The following is a 22,499-nucleotide window of genomic DNA, read 5'->3' on the forward strand; positions in this document are numbered from 1 at the left end:
GGTTCATCGACAGATAAATGGATAAAGAAAATGTGATATATATGTAGCAAAATAAGTCAAACTGAGAAAGACAGATACCGTACGATTTCACTTATACGTGGGGCCTAAAAAAGCCACACTCGTGGAGAATAAGACGGTGGCTGCCAGGTGCCCGGCGGGTGGGGGACATGAGGAGATGTTGGTCAACGAACACAAACCTCCAATTATCAAATAATCAAAACTGGGAATGTAATGTGCAGACTGTATATCGGAACGTCGCTAAGAGGGTAGATCGTAAATGTTCTCACACGTTCACAGACAGGTAATTATGTGAGGCGATGAAGTTATTAACTAACCTTGTTGTAATTTTTTCTCAATATATGTATGTATCAAATCATCCCATTGTGCACTTGAATCTTACGTGATATCATTTGCCATTTATGTCTCAATAAAGATGGAAAACTAAAAATTTTTTAAATCAATACCAAGTGTTAGCATGGCTATATAGCAACAGGTGGTTTCATCTACTGCTAATTGTAGGATACAAACACAGCCACTCTGGAAAGCGGTATGAGTTTCTTAAAATGTTCAATATGCATGTACCATAGGACCCACCATCATGCCTCTAGGTACTTATCCCAGATCAATGAAATCTTATATTCAGTCAAACCTACACACAGATATTCATGGCAGCATTATTCGTAGTTGACAAAAATTGGGAAGAACTCAAGTGTTCTTTAATGGGTCAGTGGTTAAACAGACTGTGGTCCACCCACACAGTGGAATACTATTCAGCAGTGAAAGGGAATGAGCCATTGATGAAGAGTGATGAACGACAGGAATGAATCTTAAATGCATTATGTAGTGACAGAACTCAGTTTCAAAAAGGTGCATACTGTAATTTTCCATTTCCATGACAGTTTGGATAAAGCAAATATAGAGAACAGGGCCATCTGGGTGGCTCAGTTGGTTGAGTGTCCAACTCTCCATTTTGGCTCAGGTCATGATCCTGGGGTCACGGGATCGAGCCCCACATTGGGTTCTGCACTGATAGTGCAGAGCCTGCTTGGGATGTGTTCTCTCTCTCTCTCTCTCTCTCTCTCTCTCTCTCTCTCTCTCTCAAAAAATAAATAAATAAATAGATAAAAGTAAAAAAATAATAGATCAGTGGTTACCAGGGGTTAGGACTGAATACAAAAGGGGTAGGCACAAGGGAATTTTGGGGGGTTTTACAATTGTTCTCTTATCTCGTCTACTGTAGTGATTACAAGAATACATTCATGTGGTAAAAAAAAAAAAAAAAAAACTCATAGAACTGTATACTCCCCAAAAATGAATTTTCCTGTGTATGAAAATTTTAGAAATGATTCAAAGAACTATATGAAATGTTAGCACTGTTATCTTCATATGGTGAAACCACGGCTAAATGATTCTGCTTTTATTATCCTGTATTTTCCCGAATCTATTAAGAAAATTTACTAATTTTATAATGGAAAAGTGAATGTGATTTGCAAATAAGTGGCAGACTTACCTGATATATTGTTTTGGCTCTACCGGTGACTGTCACTTAATAATATCCAGCACAGGGTGATAAGCGGGGCGTCCAGGTAAGACCTCAAAGAGTATCACATCATGATTCACCTTGCTTTGGGGATATAAAAAAGATGTTTTTATATAATTAAAGATAAGAAGAAGAAAAAGATAGGCTTGTTTTATATATTTGGATATACCCTTGGTGAATAGTTACTGTTTCTAGTTCAACAATCAGATTTTTCACAGAGAGATCATATCATTAATGAAAATTCCATAAACAAACCTTTCTTACTTGGACCTGTTTATTTGTCATTTTCAAACACAGGCATCAGCCTACCAACTGGTAAGCATTCGATCTTTGGGTATTTTGTGGATTTACAGCAATGCGAATTCATACCATGGTCAGAGTTACTTCCTAGTATTCAGACACTCATTCAGAAAGGTAAGACTAATTCTAAGAACCATTCTCTAACTTTTCTAAAATATTGGAATTACTCTACATATAAAAGTAGATATGTCAGCAACTTTGAAGATTGATATATTCCAAGTTCGTGCGGGATCTAGGTTTTTTTCCCCCTTTTTTAAATATGATTTGTTGTCAAATTGGCTTACATACAACACCCAGTGCTCATCCCAACAAGCGCCCTCCTCAGTGCCCATCACCCACTTTCCCCTCTCCCCCACCCCCCATCCACCCTCAGTTTGTTCTCTGTATTTAAGAGTCTCTTGCGGTTTGCCTCCCTCCCTCTCTGTAACTATTTTTTTCCCCTTCCCTCCCCCATGGTCTTCTGTTAACGTTTCTCAATATCCACATATGAGTGAAAACATATGGTATGTGTCTTTCTCTGCCTGACTTATTTCACTCAGCATGATACCCTCCAGTTCCATCCACGTTGCTACAAATGGCAGGATTTCATTCTTCCTTGTTGCCAAGTAGTATTCCGTTGTATATATAAACCACATCTTCTTTATCCATTCGTCAGTTGATGGACATTTAGTCTCTTTCCATAATTTGGCTATTGTTGACAGTGCCGCTATAAACATTGGGGTACAAGTGCCCCTATGCATCAGCACTCCTGTATCCCTTGGGTAGATTCCTAGCAGTTCTGTTGCTGGGTCATAGGGTAGATCTATTTTTAATTTTTTGAGGAACCTCCACACTGTTTTCCAGAGCGGCTGCACCAGTTTGCATTCCCGCCAGCAGCTCAAGGGGGTTCCCGTTTCTCCACATCCTCGCCAGCATCTGTAGTGGAACCAGTTTAGATCTATGTTTACAAAACATGCCTTCAAACAAGTAACCACTGAATGTTGCTTTCTGAGAAACTGGAATATATTTGATTGTGTCAGGTGTGCATGGTGAAGCTGTAGTTGATTGAAGGGCTTCCTGATGGAAAATACGTATCATTTTAATTAGCTGTGATGACTGAGAGCAGAGAAGGGGGAGGACTTCTTTTGAAAGAGGAAAAGCAGGGGAGCCTGGGAGGCTCACGTCAGTTATACGTCCCGACTTCAGCTCAGGTCATGATCTTATGGTACATGAGTTCGAGCCCCACGTCAGGCTGTCTGCTGTCAGCCCAAGCCCACTTTGGATCCTCTGTCCCCTTCTCTCTCTGCCCTTCCCCTGTTCACATCCTATCTCTCTCTTTCTCTCTCAAAAATAAACATTTAAAAAAAAAAAAAGGACAACTGTATATGTAAGAACTACACTTGATTATAAAAGAAACTGCTCATGAGAAAACCAACCGTAACCTAACACCCACAACATGCTGCATGGTTTTCATTCTCAATGTTCTGCTTATACACATAGAAAACAAAGATGTAGAAAATTGTTGTGCCGTGAGAGCTCGGTTGAAGTTGAGGCAAAGCTGCACATACAGGAAATTGAATAAATGCAAATGGAGTTGAATTTCCTTGAGGTTAGGCTTCTCTCATCAGTGAATTTTAAAGTTTGGTTATAAGACTTTTTGATAGAAAACAGCCAGAGATACCATAATTATAGGCATCCAGAAAGCTCTATTTTTGAACTAATTTATACAGACATTCTACATATAGGATGTGGAGAAATGCTGGTACCAGATCATTTGCATAAATAGAAGCATCTTACATACCTGCTCAGTAGGTCAGGAACAGGGAAGAGTCCACCAGTATAACAAAACAACTTTAACTTGTTGGTACTATTGAAGATGCATACCTTCAATCTGAAAATTATGTGTTCTTTATTTTTTATTTTTTTAACAAAATAAATTATACAATATTGATCTTAAAAAGTACGTAAGTAAGTATTAGTGGGTGATTCTGTTTCTTTGAAACCTCCGAATTGTGTCTCATATGTCAAAGCAGCTAATGTTGGTTATTTTTATCCTTAACTTTTACTACTACATACAAAAATATAACAACGTCAGTGTACGTAACTCAGTATCTTAGTGTGCCGTTCCTATGGGAAAACAGAGGTATTTATTTCCTCCAAACCTATGAAGATCCCACTTCCCCCGGTTCCGTCTTATCCTAATTGTAGGCAACAGGCTTAGAAGAAACTGAAACCCTCTCAAGCTTTCAAACCCAAACCTGTAACAGGAATCTAAATGTCACAGCATCACAACATCCTCTTCGATCCAGCACCATGCAAAGTAAGTTAGGGGTCCTGGTCCAGGCCAGTCTCTGGCATTCCCACAGAAAAAAAAAAAAAAAAAAAAAAAACAGAAAAAAAAACCCCACATTTTGTTCATACAATAATCCAGAAAGCATCTCAGAAATACCGCTGGCTGTGTGAGGTGCTTTGGAAGGAAAGCAGTGGAAGGCAGTTTGTCAATACATATCAAAATTATAAACCGTGTCCCACTTTGTAGTGACCCGACAACTGTGCACATGAGAAGCTATGTGCAAAATGGTAGGCGTATTTTACATAAACTCAGCCCAAGACGGAAACCACAGTAATTATCCACTGCTGGAGCGCTGGTAAGAAAAGTATGATACATTCATCAAATAGAAGAATATTAGCTAGAAAAAAGTCTCTGTGGGATAGAGGATCTCTAAAATGTACTAAATTTTTAATAATTGCTGTGCAGGGTACACAGTGTGGGGTGGGGACTAGTCCCTGGGATGAAGGAGTGAGGAAGAGACCGCTGAGTGCATCCCCCGATGTACGTTTGAATTGTGCACCATGTGAATGTCCTGGCTGGTCCGTTTCTAGTGCTTCAGAGATGAAGTGAGGTCTGTGTTGTATTTAACCCTTTCGAGAGTTTTGGCTGTGTAATGTGGGGGGAAGAATTGGGATGGTATTCACAGGAAGCTGTTGTATCAAGAGAGACTTGGTTTAGTTTTTGTTTGTGGGTGTGTGTGTGTTTGTGTTTTACTTCCTATAAAATTGCCTATATTCAACGGGTTTTTACTAAATGTCAGTTTCCCATAGTTCAACCAATAAAAAGATTGGAGATACTAGTGCATACGTGTTTCCACAATGGAAAATTTCAGCAGAAAGAAAGAGAGATCACGGGGAGGGGAGAAGGCTCACCAAAGGACCGAAGTTCTTTAAAAGGACGCAGGAGAGGGGCTGTCTTCACTTGCACTCCAGGGAACGAGGAGAAGTGGGCAGAGCACGGGGGTGGGAGGGTGTGTACATGGTAGACTTAGGAATTGGGGGGGGGGAGTGGTTTCCAGCTGCGAGTGTCCCCCTCCCAGGCACTTGCATCGGGTTTTGCTTATCCGCACATGTTGATATCGCTTTATACCAAACAGACTTTTCCAGGAAGTATTTAGAACCTAAGAAAATAGCTTAACATTTATGTATAGGCTCTTTGAAACTTTTTTTTAAAACTTTACCTTAGGAACTTCAATGCTAGCTGACCCGCAAGCATCCAGCGAGAACCTCTTGAAGATCACAGAGTATGGCGAGAACATCAACCATATCGCCACCAGCGACACGGTGTCCTTTTCTTTCCTCATCAGCCTTCTTTTAAAGAATTTCTGCCCTGTACTTCTCACAGGTATTAAAAAGATTTAAAGAAGGAGAATTTCAGAGGCACCTGGGGGACTCAGTCAGTTAAGTGTCCAACTCTTGATTTCAGCTCAGGTGATGATCTCACAGTTCGTGGGTTCGAGCCCCACGTCAGGCCCTGTGCTGACAGCTCAGAGCCTGGAACCTGCTTTGGATTCTGTGTCTCCCTCTCTCTCTGCCCCTCCCCCACTCACTCTCTGCCTGTCTCTCTCTCTCTCAAAACTAAATAGGTAAACTTTAAAAAAAAACAGGAGAATTTCAGGGTTAGGAAGAGGCTTAGTAATTAATTAGTCTAAACATTTTATGTTAAAACTTGGGGAAAAGATACGCCCTGAAAGCTTTATACACTATATATCAATGTATATTCTTACTAAAAGTATATGAATGCCCATTTCCCCACATGTTTGCCCACAGAGGACATTATTGGTCTCTTCATTTTTTCATTCCTTCCCAGACAAATTCCAGAAGTAGACTACAGGATTCATACATGCATGGCCTTCACAGCCTGTGGGCTGATGGCCCCAGAGGGTGCCTGATGGTAGGAACGTTGACTGGTTTAGCTAAATTTACTCACATAATTACATACAAGGAAAAAATTAAAAGAAACTGCCTGATTTCTTAAAAATTTACACATATAGTTCCTCAGCCCAATGTTAAGAATTTTCAGTCTTTTAACATTACCAAATGAGTAATTCAATACGGTCCCACTTCTTTGTTAGCATTTATTTTACCCTTTTCTTACCATTTCTGGCTCCTACGCTGTGCTGCCGGTCACCAGAGGCAACAGGACGACACTCCGAGTCCCGTACTCGGCAAAACAAAATCGGAACTCTCAGATAATCCACACCTTGCCTCCAATTTGGTCTAAGGAAATTCTTATTCTTACTTAATATTTGGTGGATTGTAAAGTCATGACTCCCCATTCTGTTGCTATAGTTCATCCTCTCCTCTCTCCCCAAGACTGTTTTGGCAAAAATTTTCAGGGAAATTCATTTCATGGAGTAGCTCTGCTCTGCTAGAAAAAAAAGGATTTGTGATAGGTGTGAATGAACATTTGATTAAATACAATGGCTCTCCTAATCTATCCTTTTATAAGAGATGTAAATACTTAGAGCAGATTTCATATTTACTCGCCGGTTTACCCAATCTTAACCACATTTTTTAAAAAGGGAAGAAAAGAATCCATTTTTTCACGCAATTTTCAAGTAAAATGTTACTGGTTCATCTTAATATGTTAACGTCTATTCATTTTCTTGGCTATAAATCTAACCTGATGTCTTTTTTTTTCCCCCTTAGGAGACGCTGGTGTTGGGAAAACCACTACCATTAATCAAATGCTTGAAAGGTTGGAGGGCCCTGGAGCATTTGATGTGAAATATGGGTCAATTTTAGGAGAAGTCCTGTTGTATAACGAAATTAAAAAATCAAGGTTGTATATTTAAACTCCAAATTTGATTTGTCTGGTAAAAAAAAAAAAAAGTTTGCTCTAATATATAAATGTGCCTTGTTTTAAAAAGCAAACCTGTTATGTAAAAATGCAAAATTACTCAAAAGAGGAGTTAAGAAGAAAATCTTTACTTTTCCAAAGTATTAACTCCCGGATTAATTGCTTTAAATGAGAAATTTTTACATTTATTTTAAATATAACTAAATTTAAAATCTCAATTTTTTTTACATAACAAAGTTATTTAAAATCTCAATTTTTTTTACATAACAAAGTGCAGGTATGAGCTATTTTCCTTCCTGAAGAAGTGCACCTGAAACATACAGATGAAGTGTTGCACGTAATGGGTTCTCTTGCACTACAAATACATTTTCTTCTCATGAAATACAAAAGTATTCTTTACAAAGGACTTTGTCATTCTCTATGTCTCCTCCTGAATTACAAAAGAAGGAATGGAAAAGAATCCTAGACAAATGCAAAATTTTGAAGTTAATTAAAATGGTAGGTGTGCTGTTGTTTGGACGGAATAAGCAGGTGGACCGTGGGGACACCCGTGTCGGGCCCTCTTATAAACGTCAGACACGCGGGTCCGGGGCCCCCTCGAGGCCCAGCACGAACCCGGCCCCGTGGCTCAGGCGCAGGTGCGGAAGAGACACCTGCCCTCCCTGCAGGTGGTCTCCTGGTGGGGAGCCCGGCTGATTCCCCCCAAGCCGCGTTCCCATTTCGCATCCGCGCTAGTCACGGCTGCCCTGTCTTCCCAAGACATCATGAATTCCTGCCCCTGTCTTTACCCAGTACCACTCTTGGTCTGGGCCATTGTCACCTATGTGTTACGCGAATGATTTTGGAATAGAATCCCACTGACCTTAAATGAGGCTGTGAAAAATCAGAAAAACATTTAATACCATAGGAATTCTTCCTTATCTGAATTGTTATAGTGGACCTTAAAAAATAAATCTCACTCTGTACTCACTATTTAAACTGAAGATTTTAATAAAGAAAGATAATATTAAAAAGAAACACCTGAAGCCAAAACCAAACTAGACGTGAGCAGGGCTTCATAAAGGGACAAGTGAGTTAATGGTTCACTACCCATCGTAAATACCAATAGCCTGGAATCCTAAGAATTTGTTTGTTTTTAAAAAAATGTTTTTAATGTTTATTCAGTGTTGAGAGACAGAGCGTACGTGGGGTTGGGGCAGAGAGAGGGAGACACAGAATCCGAAGCAGACTCCAGGCTCTGAGCTGTCAGCACAGAGCCCGACACGGGGCTCGAACCCAAGAGCTGTGAGACCTGAGCCGAAGTCGGATGCTTACCTGACTGAGCCACCCAGGCGCTCCTGTCCGGTTTGTTTTTTAGAGTCAGCCTGTGTTGTTAAGTCTGGGTATCGGTTGTGATGGTGACAGTGGTGACACGGTGTTACCTGTCAAAAAGTGGAAACAGGAAAAAATATTTGTTTCCCTGTAGGAGAGAGAGATAAACTCAACACCCTGACACTTTGATTACATTTTGTTCCTCCAGCTGCAGTGGTAAACGGGCAAATTTTGAATCTTTAAAACCTTTTGTTCCAACAGCCTGAAGCAGAATATCAGCATCTTGCTTTCTGAAAGTCACAAGACAGGATCCGCAAGTCTAGGTGTGTGTTAATTACCTCATGTGAAAACTGCTTCCTGTCTCTGCTTGTGCAAGTCACGGTGTGCTTGTCAGGAATCTCGGAACCAACATTTCCACTGATAGTTTCAGATGGAAAATCCTGAAAAACATCCACTCTCCTGTCAAACGCCATGCCCCACCCAAATGCTGGAATAGTTATGGGAGAACTTGCCAGAAAGTGGGACTCTGGCTTCCCCGGGGATTCTGGACTAGGTCTGCGTGTCCCTGAAGGCAGCGTCACCCTGTTCTATTCTCGTGCTTGTGGAGAAGTTAAAATTCTGGATGAGCTTCCGGAACCTCGTCCTGGAGAGCCCTGACTGAAGGGTTTGGGAGCAGCCCCCCATTTCTGAAGAGGAAGAGCCAGCCGCCCACGGCGAGCTGCGGGGAAGGGAAAGGGCCTGGCCGCAGGGTTCCTGCCACAAGAGTTTTGGGGTCTGGTTTTCCCTTGACATTTGCTGTCGTTCCATCCCAAGTGGCCGTGGTAGACAAGCCTCACTCGGGGAATGAATGGGTCCTGCTTCCGATGCCTTCGGTGGACACACCTGTGTGCGGCCTTCACGCCTCTCACGTGCACTTCCAGTAGATGCGTAATGTCTTGCAAACCTAGATATTTTTAAGTCGTAGAAAGTTACCCGTGTCGATTGTGCAGAAATGTACGGTTTGTGGCTGTCATACCATTGCATGTGGCCGTGGTGGCACAGAGACTCTGCACACCACATACGAGTAAGGAAGTCACTGGAAACATTCCTTCTCTCACTGAACTGTCCTCAGGGTAATTGCTTGAAAATGACTACAATATACTAAAATTATGTAATTTTCCTATTTCCTAACACCTTAAAATAAATCACGGATATTCTTAAAGTACCCTAAATTTGTGTTTCTTTCCATATTTGGCATAACAGATGGGAAGACTATTAAAAAGCCAGAAGTCAAAACTGAAGAAAGTTCACTGAAAGATAATAATAAAGGAATTATCGTCTCAACGATAAATTTTAGCATCAGTATGACCGCTGCCAAAGCCAAGGAGATGATCCTTAAGAAGTTAGTAAGAAGAACGAAAGACAGTCTTGGAGCGCCAAAGAGCAACCAGGTGAAGCCCTCCCATGCCTTCTGACCAACTTCACCCACTCACCTCATAATGTGACTTATTTTCATTAATAATAATAAACAGAAAAGGATAAGTGTGACATAGAGTCCTGCGCATTACTAGAAAATGCACTTTGAAATAGAGGCTTTGGTTTTTGGTTTTAATGTTTTTTTAAGTTTGTTTATTTTTGAGAGAGCGCGAGTGGGGGAGGGGCAGAGAGCGAGGGAGACACAGAATCCGAAGCAGGCTCCAGGCTCTGAGCTGTCAGCACAGAGCCCGACGCGGGGCTTGAACCCACAAGCCGTGAGATCGTGACCTGAGCTGAAGTCGGACGCTGAACCGACTGAGCCACCCAGGTGCTCCATGGAGACTTTGGTTTTAAAAATCAATATAATATGGTTTCCAACACGATGAATTATACTCATTCAGAATTACTAAAGCCAAAAGAAGCTCCTGGAATCTACATTAAACGTGAACAGAGAAGGCAGGAAAATGTGTTAGATGCCATTGGTTTGGGAACAGTGTATTTGACCACGTTTTCTTCCCGTGAGCATGGCTCGGGACCGTTAAAAACCAAAATTTAGCTGAGTAAACTTTTAACATTTCTTGGCTTTATTCAGTTATTTGTGAATCTGCGAGGTATCCACCTAGAGACAGAGGGAGCTCCACGAAGCTGTACGAAATGAACGACTTTGCCAGGCACAGGGCGCGGGAGCAAGGAGGTTACTCCGGGCCAATAGCGGTTGGTCGTGGTGGTGTCACTGTCCTCCAGGCTGGCACGGTCCGCCGGGCAGATGACCTCATGGTGCTGAGGGTCTGCTTTAAGATTCCATTCTGGGAGAGCAGACAGCTGTCGCTCTGGGTTTGGTGACATGGGGCTTACTGTTAAGTGATGGCTCAGGGTCTGTTGTGTTATTTTGAACTTGACAGAAAGAGGGAAACTACCCACAGCCTCAGGGAACGGTACCAAGAGGATGACCTTGTGGAGTAGTTTCTGCTCTTCTGAAAACGTGCTGCTTTCTAAAATCCTGTCTTCAAAACGGAATTGGGGCTGCTGCTTTTCATAGAAAAACAGGGCTGTCGTGACACATGACTTTGTTCGCACGCCGCAGCATAATTACTGTTCCTAATTTGTAATTTAAAGGAAGGCAGTACTAACTCATGTGTTCTAAAACCTTTTGTCTTCCTCAAGATTGTAATATTCATTGATGACCTGAATGTGCCCGAATCGGACACGTATGGGGCACAGCCGCCCCTGGAGTTAATCAGACAGCTACTGGATTTGGGAGGACTTTACGATACCAAAAAACTCACGTGGAAGGTACAGTGTACCTAAGATCTTGTTCGCGTTAACTGTTGTTACTCAACAATGAAATATTTATAACGGCTTTGAGTGAATTGAGAAATTTAGAATATCCAGTCAGATGAACATATAGAACAAATCCAAAATCCTAATTTCACCCTAATTTAACCAATGGCACCTTTTGCAATTTGACATAGGTCCGTGGGTTCATGGAGATTCTTGTAGTAGGATTAAATATTGGTAAAAATTACAAGTGTCCTGTAGGTTTAATTTCTGGGTATATATAAATGCTCACTATTATCATATCAAGAGTTATCCAAACTTTTCAGTATGTTGGCAGTTAACGCATATGAGAAAAGTTAGTGAAAATGTGCCCTAACAAATACATGCTTACTCTCTATGGAAGACTACTCTTCATCTTTCTTTTCTTTTTTTTTTATAAATCTTTTTCGAATGTTTATATGTTTTTGAGAGAGAGAGACAGAACATGAGCAGGGGAGGGGCAGAGAGAGAGGGAGACACAGAATCGGAAGCAGGCTCCAGGCTCTGAGCCATCAGCCCAGAGCCCGACGCGGGGCTTGAACTCATGAACTGGGAGATCATGAACTGAGCCGAAGTCGGACGCTCAACCGACTGAGCCCCCCAGGCTCCCCTCTTCATCTTTATTTTCAAGAACACAGATCAAGGATCTTTAGTAGTATTGCAAAGTTCAACAAATTCCCAGGGAGCTGTTCCTGTGCGATTATTTTTGTTAATGGAACCAAATCAGAATGGCTTAAGGTTTTTAAAAAGTAAATGGACATGCCTCATTTGATTCCTTCTCGGTAAATCACGAGCCCTGTGCTCCAAAACGGACTTTATCTGTAGAATTAGATGGTTGCATTACAAATGGTTTCGTGTCTCAGAGAAACTTGGGCCCAGGATCCTGGACGACACACTGGCTGATGAGTGGTGTCAGCTCAGACACCAGACCATCCTGAACCATCCATTGAGCCACAGTGGAGGGAGAAGCCCAGGGAGAACCTAGGAGACTAGGGCAAGAGAGGGAGCAAGAAATGGGTCTGGAGGACAGCCTGGAGAAGTTCTGGAACTGAGAAGAAAGTAGTGAAACCGACCTTTTGTGGAGTTTCTGTGGCTGGGCCAGGGCCCCAGGCAGAAGCACACCTGTTAAAAAACATTTCCTGTGCGTAGATGAGACACCTGCAGGGCCCCACCCAGCTTGCAGGGCTGGGATGCTGTGATGTGACAGTGCATCCACGGGCTATGGCTGGATAGACAGTCCCCAAGCCAGCCCTGGCTTTTCTGGAGACTCAGTCACGTTCCTCTGGTTCCTTGCTCATCACCAGGCTCTCTTCGCTAGCCTCAGTAACATGTTGCTTATTTTCCAGTAATTGCTTTTTAAAAGATAGGCTATTTCTGGGGCACCTGGGTGGCTCAGTCGGTTGAGCGTCCGACTTCGGCTCGGGTCACGATCTCGTGGTTTGTGGGTTCGCGCCCCATGTCAGGCTCCGTGCTGATAGCTCGGAGCCTGAAATCTGCTTTGGATTCTGTGTCTCCCTCTCTCTGCCACTCCCCTGCTTGTGCTCTGTCTGTCTCTGTCTCTCAAAAATGAATAAATGTAAAAAAAAAAATTTTTTTTTTAAAGATAGGCTATTTCTTGATGGCCTTTAGAAAGCCTCCTAGAAGTAATATGCCTTGGAATTGCATTTTAGGATTTTGGTTACTTCTAAGAACATAGATTTCTGTTATCATCATAACTTTTGTTTTTGCAGTAAGGGATTTTTTTGTCTAAACAAACGTAAAGCTTGGAGGCTGGGAAATGGGTGATACCTCTCTTCTGCATTGTCCTTTTCACTCTTCCCACAGAATATTCAAGATCTTTCTCTGGTTGCCGCTTGTGTCCCTTCAGTAGCCGGGAGGCACATGAGCCCGCGTCTCCTCAAACACTTTTCCGTTCTGGTGCTGCCGCATCCTTCACAGAGTGCCTTACGTACGATTTTCCAGGTAACACGTCCACTACATTTTCTACTGAAAAAGAATTTTAGTTCCACAGTGTGAGAGAAAACGTGAGAGTTTAAAACCACTGATGTTGAACGAAAATTCCCTTAAGGGGATGGGTTTTACTCCCCCGCTTTCCAATTCTTTCTGGCCTGTGGTTGTAATTTGTCTCTAAATAGCAAAAATGTTGTGTTAGTGTGCATAAAAAATACATGTGGTGCACACTTTTTAAAGATTTTTTTTAGAGTTTATGTATTTATTTTGAGAGAAAGAACGAGCACGTGCAGAGTGGGGGAGGGGCAGAGAGAGAATCCCACACAGGCTCCCCGCTGTCAGCACCGAGCCTGACGCGGGGCTCTATCCCACGAACATTGAGATCATGACAGGAGTCGTAATCAAGCCCCCCAGGTGCCCCGAGAAACACCTGTGATGCACATTTAATGCATGTTTGCAGTGTAGACCCTCAGACCCCATCTTCACAGGATTCTGATCCAGTGTCTCTGGGTTGGAGCTCGGGGAGCTGAGTCATTAATCAGCACACCTGAATTTTTGCTAAATGATTTGTTCTTTTTGTTTCATTGTAGAATACAAAACGAGAGAAAAAAATCTGAAATGCCTTATTAGAAAAATAGCTCAACTTGAAATTAGTTTGATTAGAAAAATAAATCTGCGGGGCACCTGGGGGACTCAGTTGGTTAAGCGTCCGACTTCAGCTCAGGTCATGATCTCACTGTTTGTGGGTTTGAGCCCCGTGTCGGGCTCTGTGCTGACAGCTCAGAGCCTGGAACCTGCTTCAGATTCTGTGTCTCCCTCTCTGTCTGCCCTTCCTCCACTCACTCTGTCTTTCCCTCTGTCTCAAAAATAAATAAAAACATTAAAAAATTTTTTTAAAGGAAAAATCTGCAAGATTACCAATTTCTTCAAAACTAATTATATGTTTTCTTCTTCATAATATAAAATTTAAATATTAATTTTTAAATCTATTTTTCAAAAAGCACTTGGTAATTCTACACAATAACCCACACCTAAAAGAAAAAGTCTTGATGTAGAAGAATGTGTGTGTGTACATGTGTGTGCGTGTGTGTGCGTGTGTGTGCATGTGAGTGTGTGTGCGTGTGCGTACATCAACCCAAACCAAGGTAATGGTTTTATCACTTTGTGTTTCATCTCATGATCTCTACTGAGGAGCAAAGAGGTACAAGAATTGCCAGGGCATCCGGTGGGATACACACAAGTAGGGCATGAATCTTCCCCAGAGAACGCACAACACAGCCCTCTGGATCATTCGCCAGACTCGGACCGGCCAGAATTGTCCCCAGTTTGCGAGAACTGAGTGTTTGCCGTCTGCTCAAAATGGATTCGAGATGCTAACGGTTTAAATGCTGTTAATCCTTCGTGAGAGCACACGCCTCTCCTTTCTATCGGGGATTCCCTAGGAAGGATCGTGCTTAAGATTTGGGGCTAACTATAACATTTCTTTCTAAAGGCTCATTTGGGAATGTATTTCTCCATCAATAACTTCACCGTCGACGTCCAGAGAAGTAAGGATCAAACGACATCTTGCTCTCTGGCTGTGTACCACCAAGTCTGCCAGAACATGCTGCCGACCCCCGCCAAGTGCCACTACATATTTAACCTTCGAGACATGTTTAAGGTGTGTTTTCAGTTCATTCGCCAGCCTCGTGGTAAATGTTAAGTTGAGCAGATGTATTTTACTAACTTGATTCTTTTCTCCATTTCTCTGCCATCAACGTGCGATTATTAGAAGGGGGAGAAGGAGAAATCCAAGTCGATTCGTTTTGCTATTTCTCAGCCACTTATCCCGGGAGCCACTTAGAAAAGAATCATTAAGATAATTCCACGCAGAGAATTCGGTGATGGAGCTGCTAAGACCGTTAGCGTATTAAGATTCTCAGCGGGGAAAGCACAGACTTGGGGTCCGCTCTCTTTCCGAGATGTCACTGCAGCTCTCGGGAAGTGAAAGCGTACTTGCATTTCATAAAGATGCTTGAATTTCCACAAGCCCTGCTCTTCACGACAGGAAATGTTGCCCGCGGTGCCGATTCGGTCATTAGCCTCGGTCAAATAATTTTCCGAGTGAAAATAGGAAGACCGACTATTTTGAATTTGGTCTTTCTCTCCTTGCCACGGACTCCATAGTCCAAGATAGTGCATATCATGTTTGAGTCCCAATTCACAATCTTAGGACATGTCAACCTTAAGAAGCACGTCTCTGTCACCACCGGCACCCTGCCTCCAGGTCGGCACCAAAGTCCAGACTCGGCTTCCCGTGCTGGCGAGGCCTCCAAGGCGCCTGGCCGAGGGGTCCTCAGACCCTCTCCCTCCAGGGGCGATGCCATGCCGTCTTTCCCTGACTGGTGACCGGCCCATCTCCTCAGAACTTCAGTTTGTCACTCGTAGAGATGGACAGTTCTTACCTTGGATAATTGCTTCCATTTTTACAGAATCCTAAACATGCAAAAATTGAGCCTTTACTTCACACACTGCCTTCTAATGTTAAAAAGGAACTCTCATGCTGCGATCTCTAATAGCTTCTCCTAGGCTTGCTACAAGCTGAGAAGGCCGTTATCAACTCCAAAGAGACGGTGGCCCTGTTCTTTGTTCACGAAGCCACTCGAGTGTTCCATGATCGCTTGATTGACTCTGCTGAGAAAGGGCTTTTCTATCAGTTTCTTTCAAAAGAACTTGAGAACTATTTTCAGGTAAACTTCTATTTTAAAAAGTATTTCAAATGGTATCTTGGGCAAAAGTATTATTTTCTAAAAATCCTCAGACATTTCTATTTCTTTATTTTAATTTTTTTAATTTTTTAATTATTTTAGAGAGCGCTAATGCAAGTGGGGGGGGAAGGGGCAGAGGGAAGACAGAGAATCCCAAAGGGGCTCTGCGCTGAGCCCGGAGCCCAACGCGGGGCTCGATCCCACGAACTGTGAGATCATGACCTGAGCCAAAATCAAGAGTTGGACAGACGGTCAACCAACTGAGACCCCCAGATGCCTCCTTAGACATTTCTATGGTATTAATGAAAGGAGCTTTATTAACAATCGCCTTTTTCACTTGATAATGTCTAAATAAGTCTAGATTTGATATGATGGAAATGATGGGGTATGGATGCCTCTGCTCGTGCATTTGGCCTCCGCGAGCCCTGAAGCTGCTCATTTCTCTCCAGGCCGGGCAGGCATGTGCACTCGCGGTACCTGCGCCCCCTTCAACTTTGTTCTCCCAGGTGCCCTGTGGTCCAGGTCCCGAAGGAAGGAAGGAGGTTCCGTGGACCGGCCCATGAGGGTTGTAAGGAAGCAGAGGGACAAGCTCAGGGCCTTTGAGGGGCCTCCTTGCTGGCTCCTCTCAGGAGAATTAGGGAGACGCTTTGGAATTCCTTCCCAGAGGTGACGCCTCTGTTCTTTTCTGTCTTCTTGGTGGTGCCTCTTTCTCTCGGCCCATTTGCAGGAGCCCAGGAAAGATGACAAATTCAAAGGTACTACTATATTTACAACAGTAAAAACAGAATGTTGGAACACAGACCTTATCCATAGAGGTACACACATGAACATAAACTCGGAATACGACACGTGCACGGGTATGTCAATCTGTGTTCGTGAACATATGTACTTTTCACACAAGACACAAATTCAGAAAACTTTCAAAAATATTTTCTAGGGGTGCCTGGGTGGCTCAGTCGGTTGAGCATCCGACTTCAGCTCAGGTCGTGATCTCACGGTCTGTGAGTTCAAGCCCCGCGTCAGGCTCTGTGCTGACAGCTCAGAGCCTGGAGTCTGCTTCGGATCCTCTGTCCTCCTCTCTCTGCCCCTTCTCCTCTTCACTGTGTCTCTCAAAACACACACAAACACACACACACACACACACACACACACACACACACACATTAAAAAAAACCAACTATTTTCTAGACACTCTCATCCTTATTTTCTTCCAGTCCAAGTTCTCTGCTCCTCCGTCCAGATACCTCTTGCTGTCTTCGTGTTAATGCACATCACTCCGCCCTCCAATCTTTTTTTTTTTAACATCTAGTAAAATAATCCTTCCTGTGCCCATGTTCAGCTCCACCTCCACTCTCTTGTGGAGTCTCTCAGGGCTTGGCCAGCGGCCGGTTCTCCTTCCTTGGACCTGGGGGTAGCCCGCATACCCACCTCGTAGTCTGAGGTGAGAATTAACGGCACTAATTTACGTCAGATGTTTAGAACAGCTTCTGAGGGAAGAACTAGACCTTATATCGACGCTTCGAATATAGACAGGTGGTTGGCAGAAAGAACCTGAACTCCAAAGCCAGACCTTGGTTTGCCGTCCAGATCTGTCTCGTGCTCCCCGGGGTACTTCACGCTCAACGCGCAAAACCACCTGCAAGACCGTTCGGTGTTTGTCCACTGTGCCCTCTGCACCGCCCGGCCGCCCTGGCCCGGTGTTTCCCACCTCGGGTCGGGGGTGTGGCACACCCACCCAGGCCCGCAGCTGCACCAGAAACCTCGGCATCTCAGCCCGCGGGGTGGCCGGAAGGTAGCAGTGTCCCCTGTCTCTGCCTCCACTCGGTGGGTCCCTCCCCAGGCGCGCCTCTGGCCACCCCTCAAGATCCAGCTCGCACTTCCTCTTTCGGTGGATTTTTCTGGCCAACACCATACCCTTTCCAGTTTGAGTGTCCCCTCTCTGTATCCTCCTAGGACTCTGGACTCTTTCTACCTTACAACTTATGATCATGTGATTACTTACCTCTCCCTCCAGCCTCTGAGTCCAAGAGGATGAAGTCATTGATTTTTCTCTCTTCCAAAGTCTCCAGAATTTAGCACCCTCCTTACTCTCAGTTGGTGCTTGATAAAGATATCTGGGGGGAAGGGAGGGAGGAAGGGAGGGAGGGAGGGAGAGAGAGAGGGAGGGAGGGAGGAAGGAGGAAGGAGGGGAAGGGTAGGAAGGAAAGGATGCAGAAACTTTGCTAAAATAACTACCTAAAGAGAGCCCATTCCTGCCCCCGGTGAAGTTCTTAAACTCTCTCCTGTAGATGCCGACTGCAGTTCGGATTTAGGGCTTTGCTAGACCGGGGGCGCCTGGGTGGCTCAGTGGGTTAAGCGTCTGACTCTTGATTTCGGCTCAGGTCACGATCTCACGGTTCCTGAGTTCAAACCCCATGTGGGGCTCAATGCTGACAGTGCAGAGCCTGCTTGGGATTCTCTGTCTCTCTCTGTGTCGTATTTTATTTATGATTTATGATTTATTTATTTCACAAGCTTAAAAAAAAAAAAAAGACTTTGCTAGACCAAGCAATAGCTGTAGAGGGGGTAGGACACGAGTTTGCCCTAGACTCCTGCCCTGTGGCGGGCCGCAACAGCTGCGGTGCCCCAAGTTAAAGACAGAGTAACAAACCTTCCCGAAGGACAGAAGGTCACCAGTTACCCCCCGTGCGAATGAGGGTGTATGCAGTATCAGTCCGTCAGCTGGCCGGCTGGCTGGCTTTTTAAACAACAACGTGCGGTGACGCTGACAGCAGCTAACGCTGGGAGCGCGCCTGTTTTCAGAGAGGGTCTCCAAGGCATCCCTGCGAGGTACGTTCCGTTGTTACCCTCACTTTACAGATGAAGACACTGAGGCGGAGAGGGGCTGGGAGCTTGTCCGAGGTGACAGAGCTCGTTAGGTGGTGGGGTCCTCCAAACCCAGGGTAGCTGCCTCCAGGTGCCCCCGGAACCGGAGCCTCGACCTTGTCTCCCGAGTGCCTGTCAGGAAGTCGCGTCCCGGACACCACGTGACGGCAGTCCCAGGACCCCACGCGGGGGGCGTGTCTCTGGAAGTGCCGAGACAGGTCCACGCACATGCCGCGAGGACGGGACCAAGAAGGAATGCTCCCTCCCCCTAGTTTTAGGGGAGCAGGACATGGTCCGACTTCAAAGGGGAGGTAGCCCGTGACCTTGGTACGAAAGATGGGAGCTGGCCCCGGGGGAATGGGATGGTGTCGTTGTTGACTAAACTACAGACTTTATTTGGAATCGCCAGCGTTTAATTACGCATTCGTGGAGGCGGGGAGATTGCAGTTTGTCTGGGAACCATCATCACGTGGATTGGTTTGCGAAACCACCACCGCGGTCGTGACCTAGAACTGTTCCCCGCCCCCACCCCTGCTACCAGCTGCACGGTGGTATTTAACACACGAATAAGGGAAGAGTCTTTATTTTTCATTGTTGGTGAGACTTCAAGTTGCTATTTCCACAACAGGGGCTCTTAGGGCCCGCAGGCCTTCAGGGAGACCGTAGACGGAAGTCCACATCACTGCGTGTGGTTTCCTTTGCAGCCCCTGTATGTTACTCTCCGCACTTAAAATACCGTCCGGAGAAAGGCTGCATAGGCCTCGCTGCCTAAAAAGGTCCATGGCACAAAAAGGTGAAGAACCCCCATCCGGATCGACTGTGCCCAGAGCTTCTCCGGAGTAGATATATTACATTCGTTTTCATAACAAGTAGAATTTTGCTCTTAACAGATATTCAATTATGATTTTACAATAGATTAATTGGACCAAAGAAAAACTGATGGACGACTCAATTGTCTTTGTGGATTTCTTGGATATAAACAAGCCTCACAGAAAAAAGTTCTATCAGAGCACCAGCGACTATGAGAAACTGGCCAGTGTACTGAATGAATTCCAAATGAAGCTGAGTTTATCATCCTCGGAGGTACAGACACGCGCCACGTGAAATCGGAGGAGTGCTGTTCTTGTGTGCGCGTGCGCGTGTGTAAGAAGGAGCAGGGGAAGGGTGTGCCCCCATCAAGCGGACCATTGGAACTGCAGGTTTCCACGGCTCCGTCCTGGCTGGCTTCCGCTAGCAGGGCGTCGTAAGCCAGGTGCACGACTCAGGCTGTGGGGGCTGCGGGATCAGGGCGAGAGGAGCTGAGAAATGCAGGAGAGGCCGAGGCCGCTTCGGGAACAGCCCCCCTTACGTCGCGGTCGTGGGCAGAATGGTGTCGGCACAGAGGCGCCCTCCAAGTCATAGACGCCGTGACCCCATTTCCTGGGAACCCCCTCCCCGCCCCCATGTCCCGCCCCTAACAGAGCAGTAGAGGCACAACCTGGATGCTGTTGTTCCCCCGCTCCTCCTCCCTCCAGCCCGTACCCCCCTGCTCCCCCTCCTCCTCCCTCCAGCCAGGACCTCCCTCCCCCCCTCCTCCTCCCTCCAGCCAGGACCTCCCTCCCCCCCCCCTCCTCCCTCCAGCCAGAACCTCCCTCCTGCCCCTCCTCCTCCCTCCAGCCCCAACCCCCCTCCTCCCTCTCCTTTCTCCAGCCTGTACCTCCTCCTCCTTCCTCTCTTCCTCCCCCTCCTCCTCCCTCCAGCCCATACCATCCCCCGGCATGCCCACAGGAACACTGACGTAGGGACAGGCCTCCTCGCACACGTTTCCCTTCCACACGTGTGACCAGTTGACGGGATTGGAGAATATTGAGTCTCACTCCTGGGTCCCTGTATGTACAGCTGCAGTGAACACGTGATTTGCCTGTGCCTCCAAGCAGTTTTCTTGTCCCCTTTCCTCTCCCAGACTTCTCATTCCATGGTGTTCTTCAAGGAAGCCATAGAACACATCGCAAGAGCGGCCAGGGTCCTCCGGCAGCCGGGGAGTCACATGTTACTGGTAGGGATTAAATTGCTCAGATATTTTTAAGCTCGCAGAGTAAACATTGAGGAGGTCTGATAAAAATCCACCTCGCTTACAGAAGTCCTATTTACGCCAACCTTGTACCTGTGGAAGCTTGCAGCCATCAAGCCCCGCGGCAAGACCATTTTCCTCTCTAGGGTTTGCGTAAGACATGTATCCGCACAGAAAAACGCTTGGTTTGGGAAGGCAGGTGATGGCACTGTCACCGTCTGTCACATGTCCCCAGCACTCGTGCAGCCTCTGCGCAGGTGGAACTTGAGAACAGTGCACTTACTGGAAGATTGACTTAGAAACAGGAGTCTTCGCACAAAGTTCTACCTCTCACGAAAGCAAGTGGGAGTTAGATTTTGGGACAATCCCCAAGTAACTGGACTAGAGGAGAGCTTTCAGGAGGCTCAGTGAAGTCCACCATATTCGGCCAATTACACGAATCATGTTATTCGTGAACATTTAAGCCACCGTTCATGCCTATTACTTATCTATTTCATACCATTGTAACTATTTGCTTAACACCGTTTTTTTCCCAGAAGTGCTAGAGCTTTCTTTAAACAGACGTGTGCGAGACTAATTAAAAGGACTTAATTAAAAGGACTGCCTAAAAAGGAGTTAAAATTTGGAAAATTGAAGTAAAAACGCGAAAGCCACTACTTTCTCCACCCAAACGCTCCCTCTACTAGCCTTTCTCACCTCATAAATGGCACCCACGTAGATCTGCTCTGGCCAGAAAGCCAGGAACCCCTCATTCTTGAGGCGTCTCCGTCACACCCCCCCCCCCCCTCGGTCATCAGTATGTCCTGGCGATGCGACTTCTGAGATATATTCCAAGTCTGCTCCCTTGTACGCATCTCCGCTGTCGCCACCCTGCCCGGGCCGCTCCCACCTCCCCTGGGCTCCTGCAGCCGCTTGCCTCCCGCAGTCCCTGTCACTCGTCCCTTGACTGCACTTCCTAGTCCTTAGCGCTATCCGATCTGATCTGTTTAATTTGTCACTTACTTATTATGTCTCCACATTTGGAACAGAAGCTCTAACAGCGATGATTTCCTGTCTTATTTCCATTATCAGCACGTTACTTTTTTACTCCCAAATGGTACATAGTCTCCGTTTGCTTCTTTTACCACAAAGTGACTCTTTCCTAATAACAAGTAAGTTTACCAAAAGTTCTCAATTCTAAAATTCCTGAGATTGCATTCAGAACAATTTTTTAAAACATAACACTCAGCGGGAAGCTTGCCTCCTTAACGATGCTTTCTCACGGCCCTATCATCGTATCAGAGGGAGGCCCTGTTAAAATACAAGGTAAAGCCTGGCAAGTCCCTGTTTCCTCTCTGATCCTGTGTCTACTTTTCCCAGTTTAACACCATCAATAGATCTTTGCCCTGGGTCAAGCTAGCACTAGGGTTCACTTGTGTAAAACAGTAATATGGGGGTGCCTGGATGGCCCAGTCAGTTGAGTGTGCAACTCTTGATTTCAGCTCAGGTCATGATCTCACGGTTGTGGGATTGAGCCCTGCATTGGGCTCTGTGCTGACAGCATGGAACCTGCTTGGGATTCTCTCCCCACCCCACCCCCGCTGTCCCTCTCCCCCACTCACACTGTCTCTCTCTCTCTCTCTCTCAATAAATAAATAAACATTTTTTTTAATTTTTTAAATTTATTTTTAAAACAGAGAGAGAGCATGAGTGGGGATGGGGCAGAGAGAGAGGGAGAGACAGAATCCAAAGCAGGCTCCAGACTCTAAGCTGTCAGCACAGAGCCCGATGCGGGACTCGAACTCACGAACTGTGAGATCGTGACCTGAGCCAAAGTCGGATGCTCAACTGACTGAGCCACCCAGGAGCCCC

General features: G+C 45.2%; 1 protein-coding gene across 5 annotated transcripts in view; it reads left to right on the forward strand.

Moving 5' to 3' along the window:
• DNAH14 (dynein axonemal heavy chain 14) overlaps window positions 1–22,499 on the forward strand; it is a 407,059-nt gene that overhangs the window by 273,848 nt on the left and 110,712 nt on the right. For all 5 annotated transcript variants that reach the window (XM_042925989.1, XM_042925990.1, XM_042925991.1 and 2 more), the window contains 11 exons: window positions 1,838–1,954; window positions 5,337–5,495; window positions 6,803–6,935; window positions 8,526–8,587; window positions 9,507–9,694; window positions 10,884–11,012; window positions 12,861–12,998; window positions 14,479–14,646; window positions 15,545–15,715; window positions 19,514–19,681; window positions 20,541–20,633. In XM_042925989.1, coding sequence (XP_042781923.1) covers window positions 1,838–1,954; window positions 5,337–5,495; window positions 6,803–6,935; window positions 8,526–8,587; window positions 9,507–9,694; window positions 10,884–11,012; window positions 12,861–12,998; window positions 14,479–14,646; window positions 15,545–15,715; window positions 19,514–19,681; window positions 20,541–20,633 — 1,526 coding nt within the window. The remainder of the gene's footprint in view (window positions 1–1,837; window positions 1,955–5,336; window positions 5,496–6,802; window positions 6,936–8,525; window positions 8,588–9,506; window positions 9,695–10,883; window positions 11,013–12,860; window positions 12,999–14,478; window positions 14,647–15,544; window positions 15,716–19,513; window positions 19,682–20,540; window positions 20,634–22,499) is intronic.

Source organism: Panthera leo, chromosome F3 (assembly GCF_018350215.1).
Source record: "Panthera leo isolate Ple1 chromosome F3, P.leo_Ple1_pat1.1, whole genome shotgun sequence".
NCBI lineage: Eukaryota > Metazoa > Chordata > Mammalia > Carnivora > Felidae > Panthera > Panthera leo.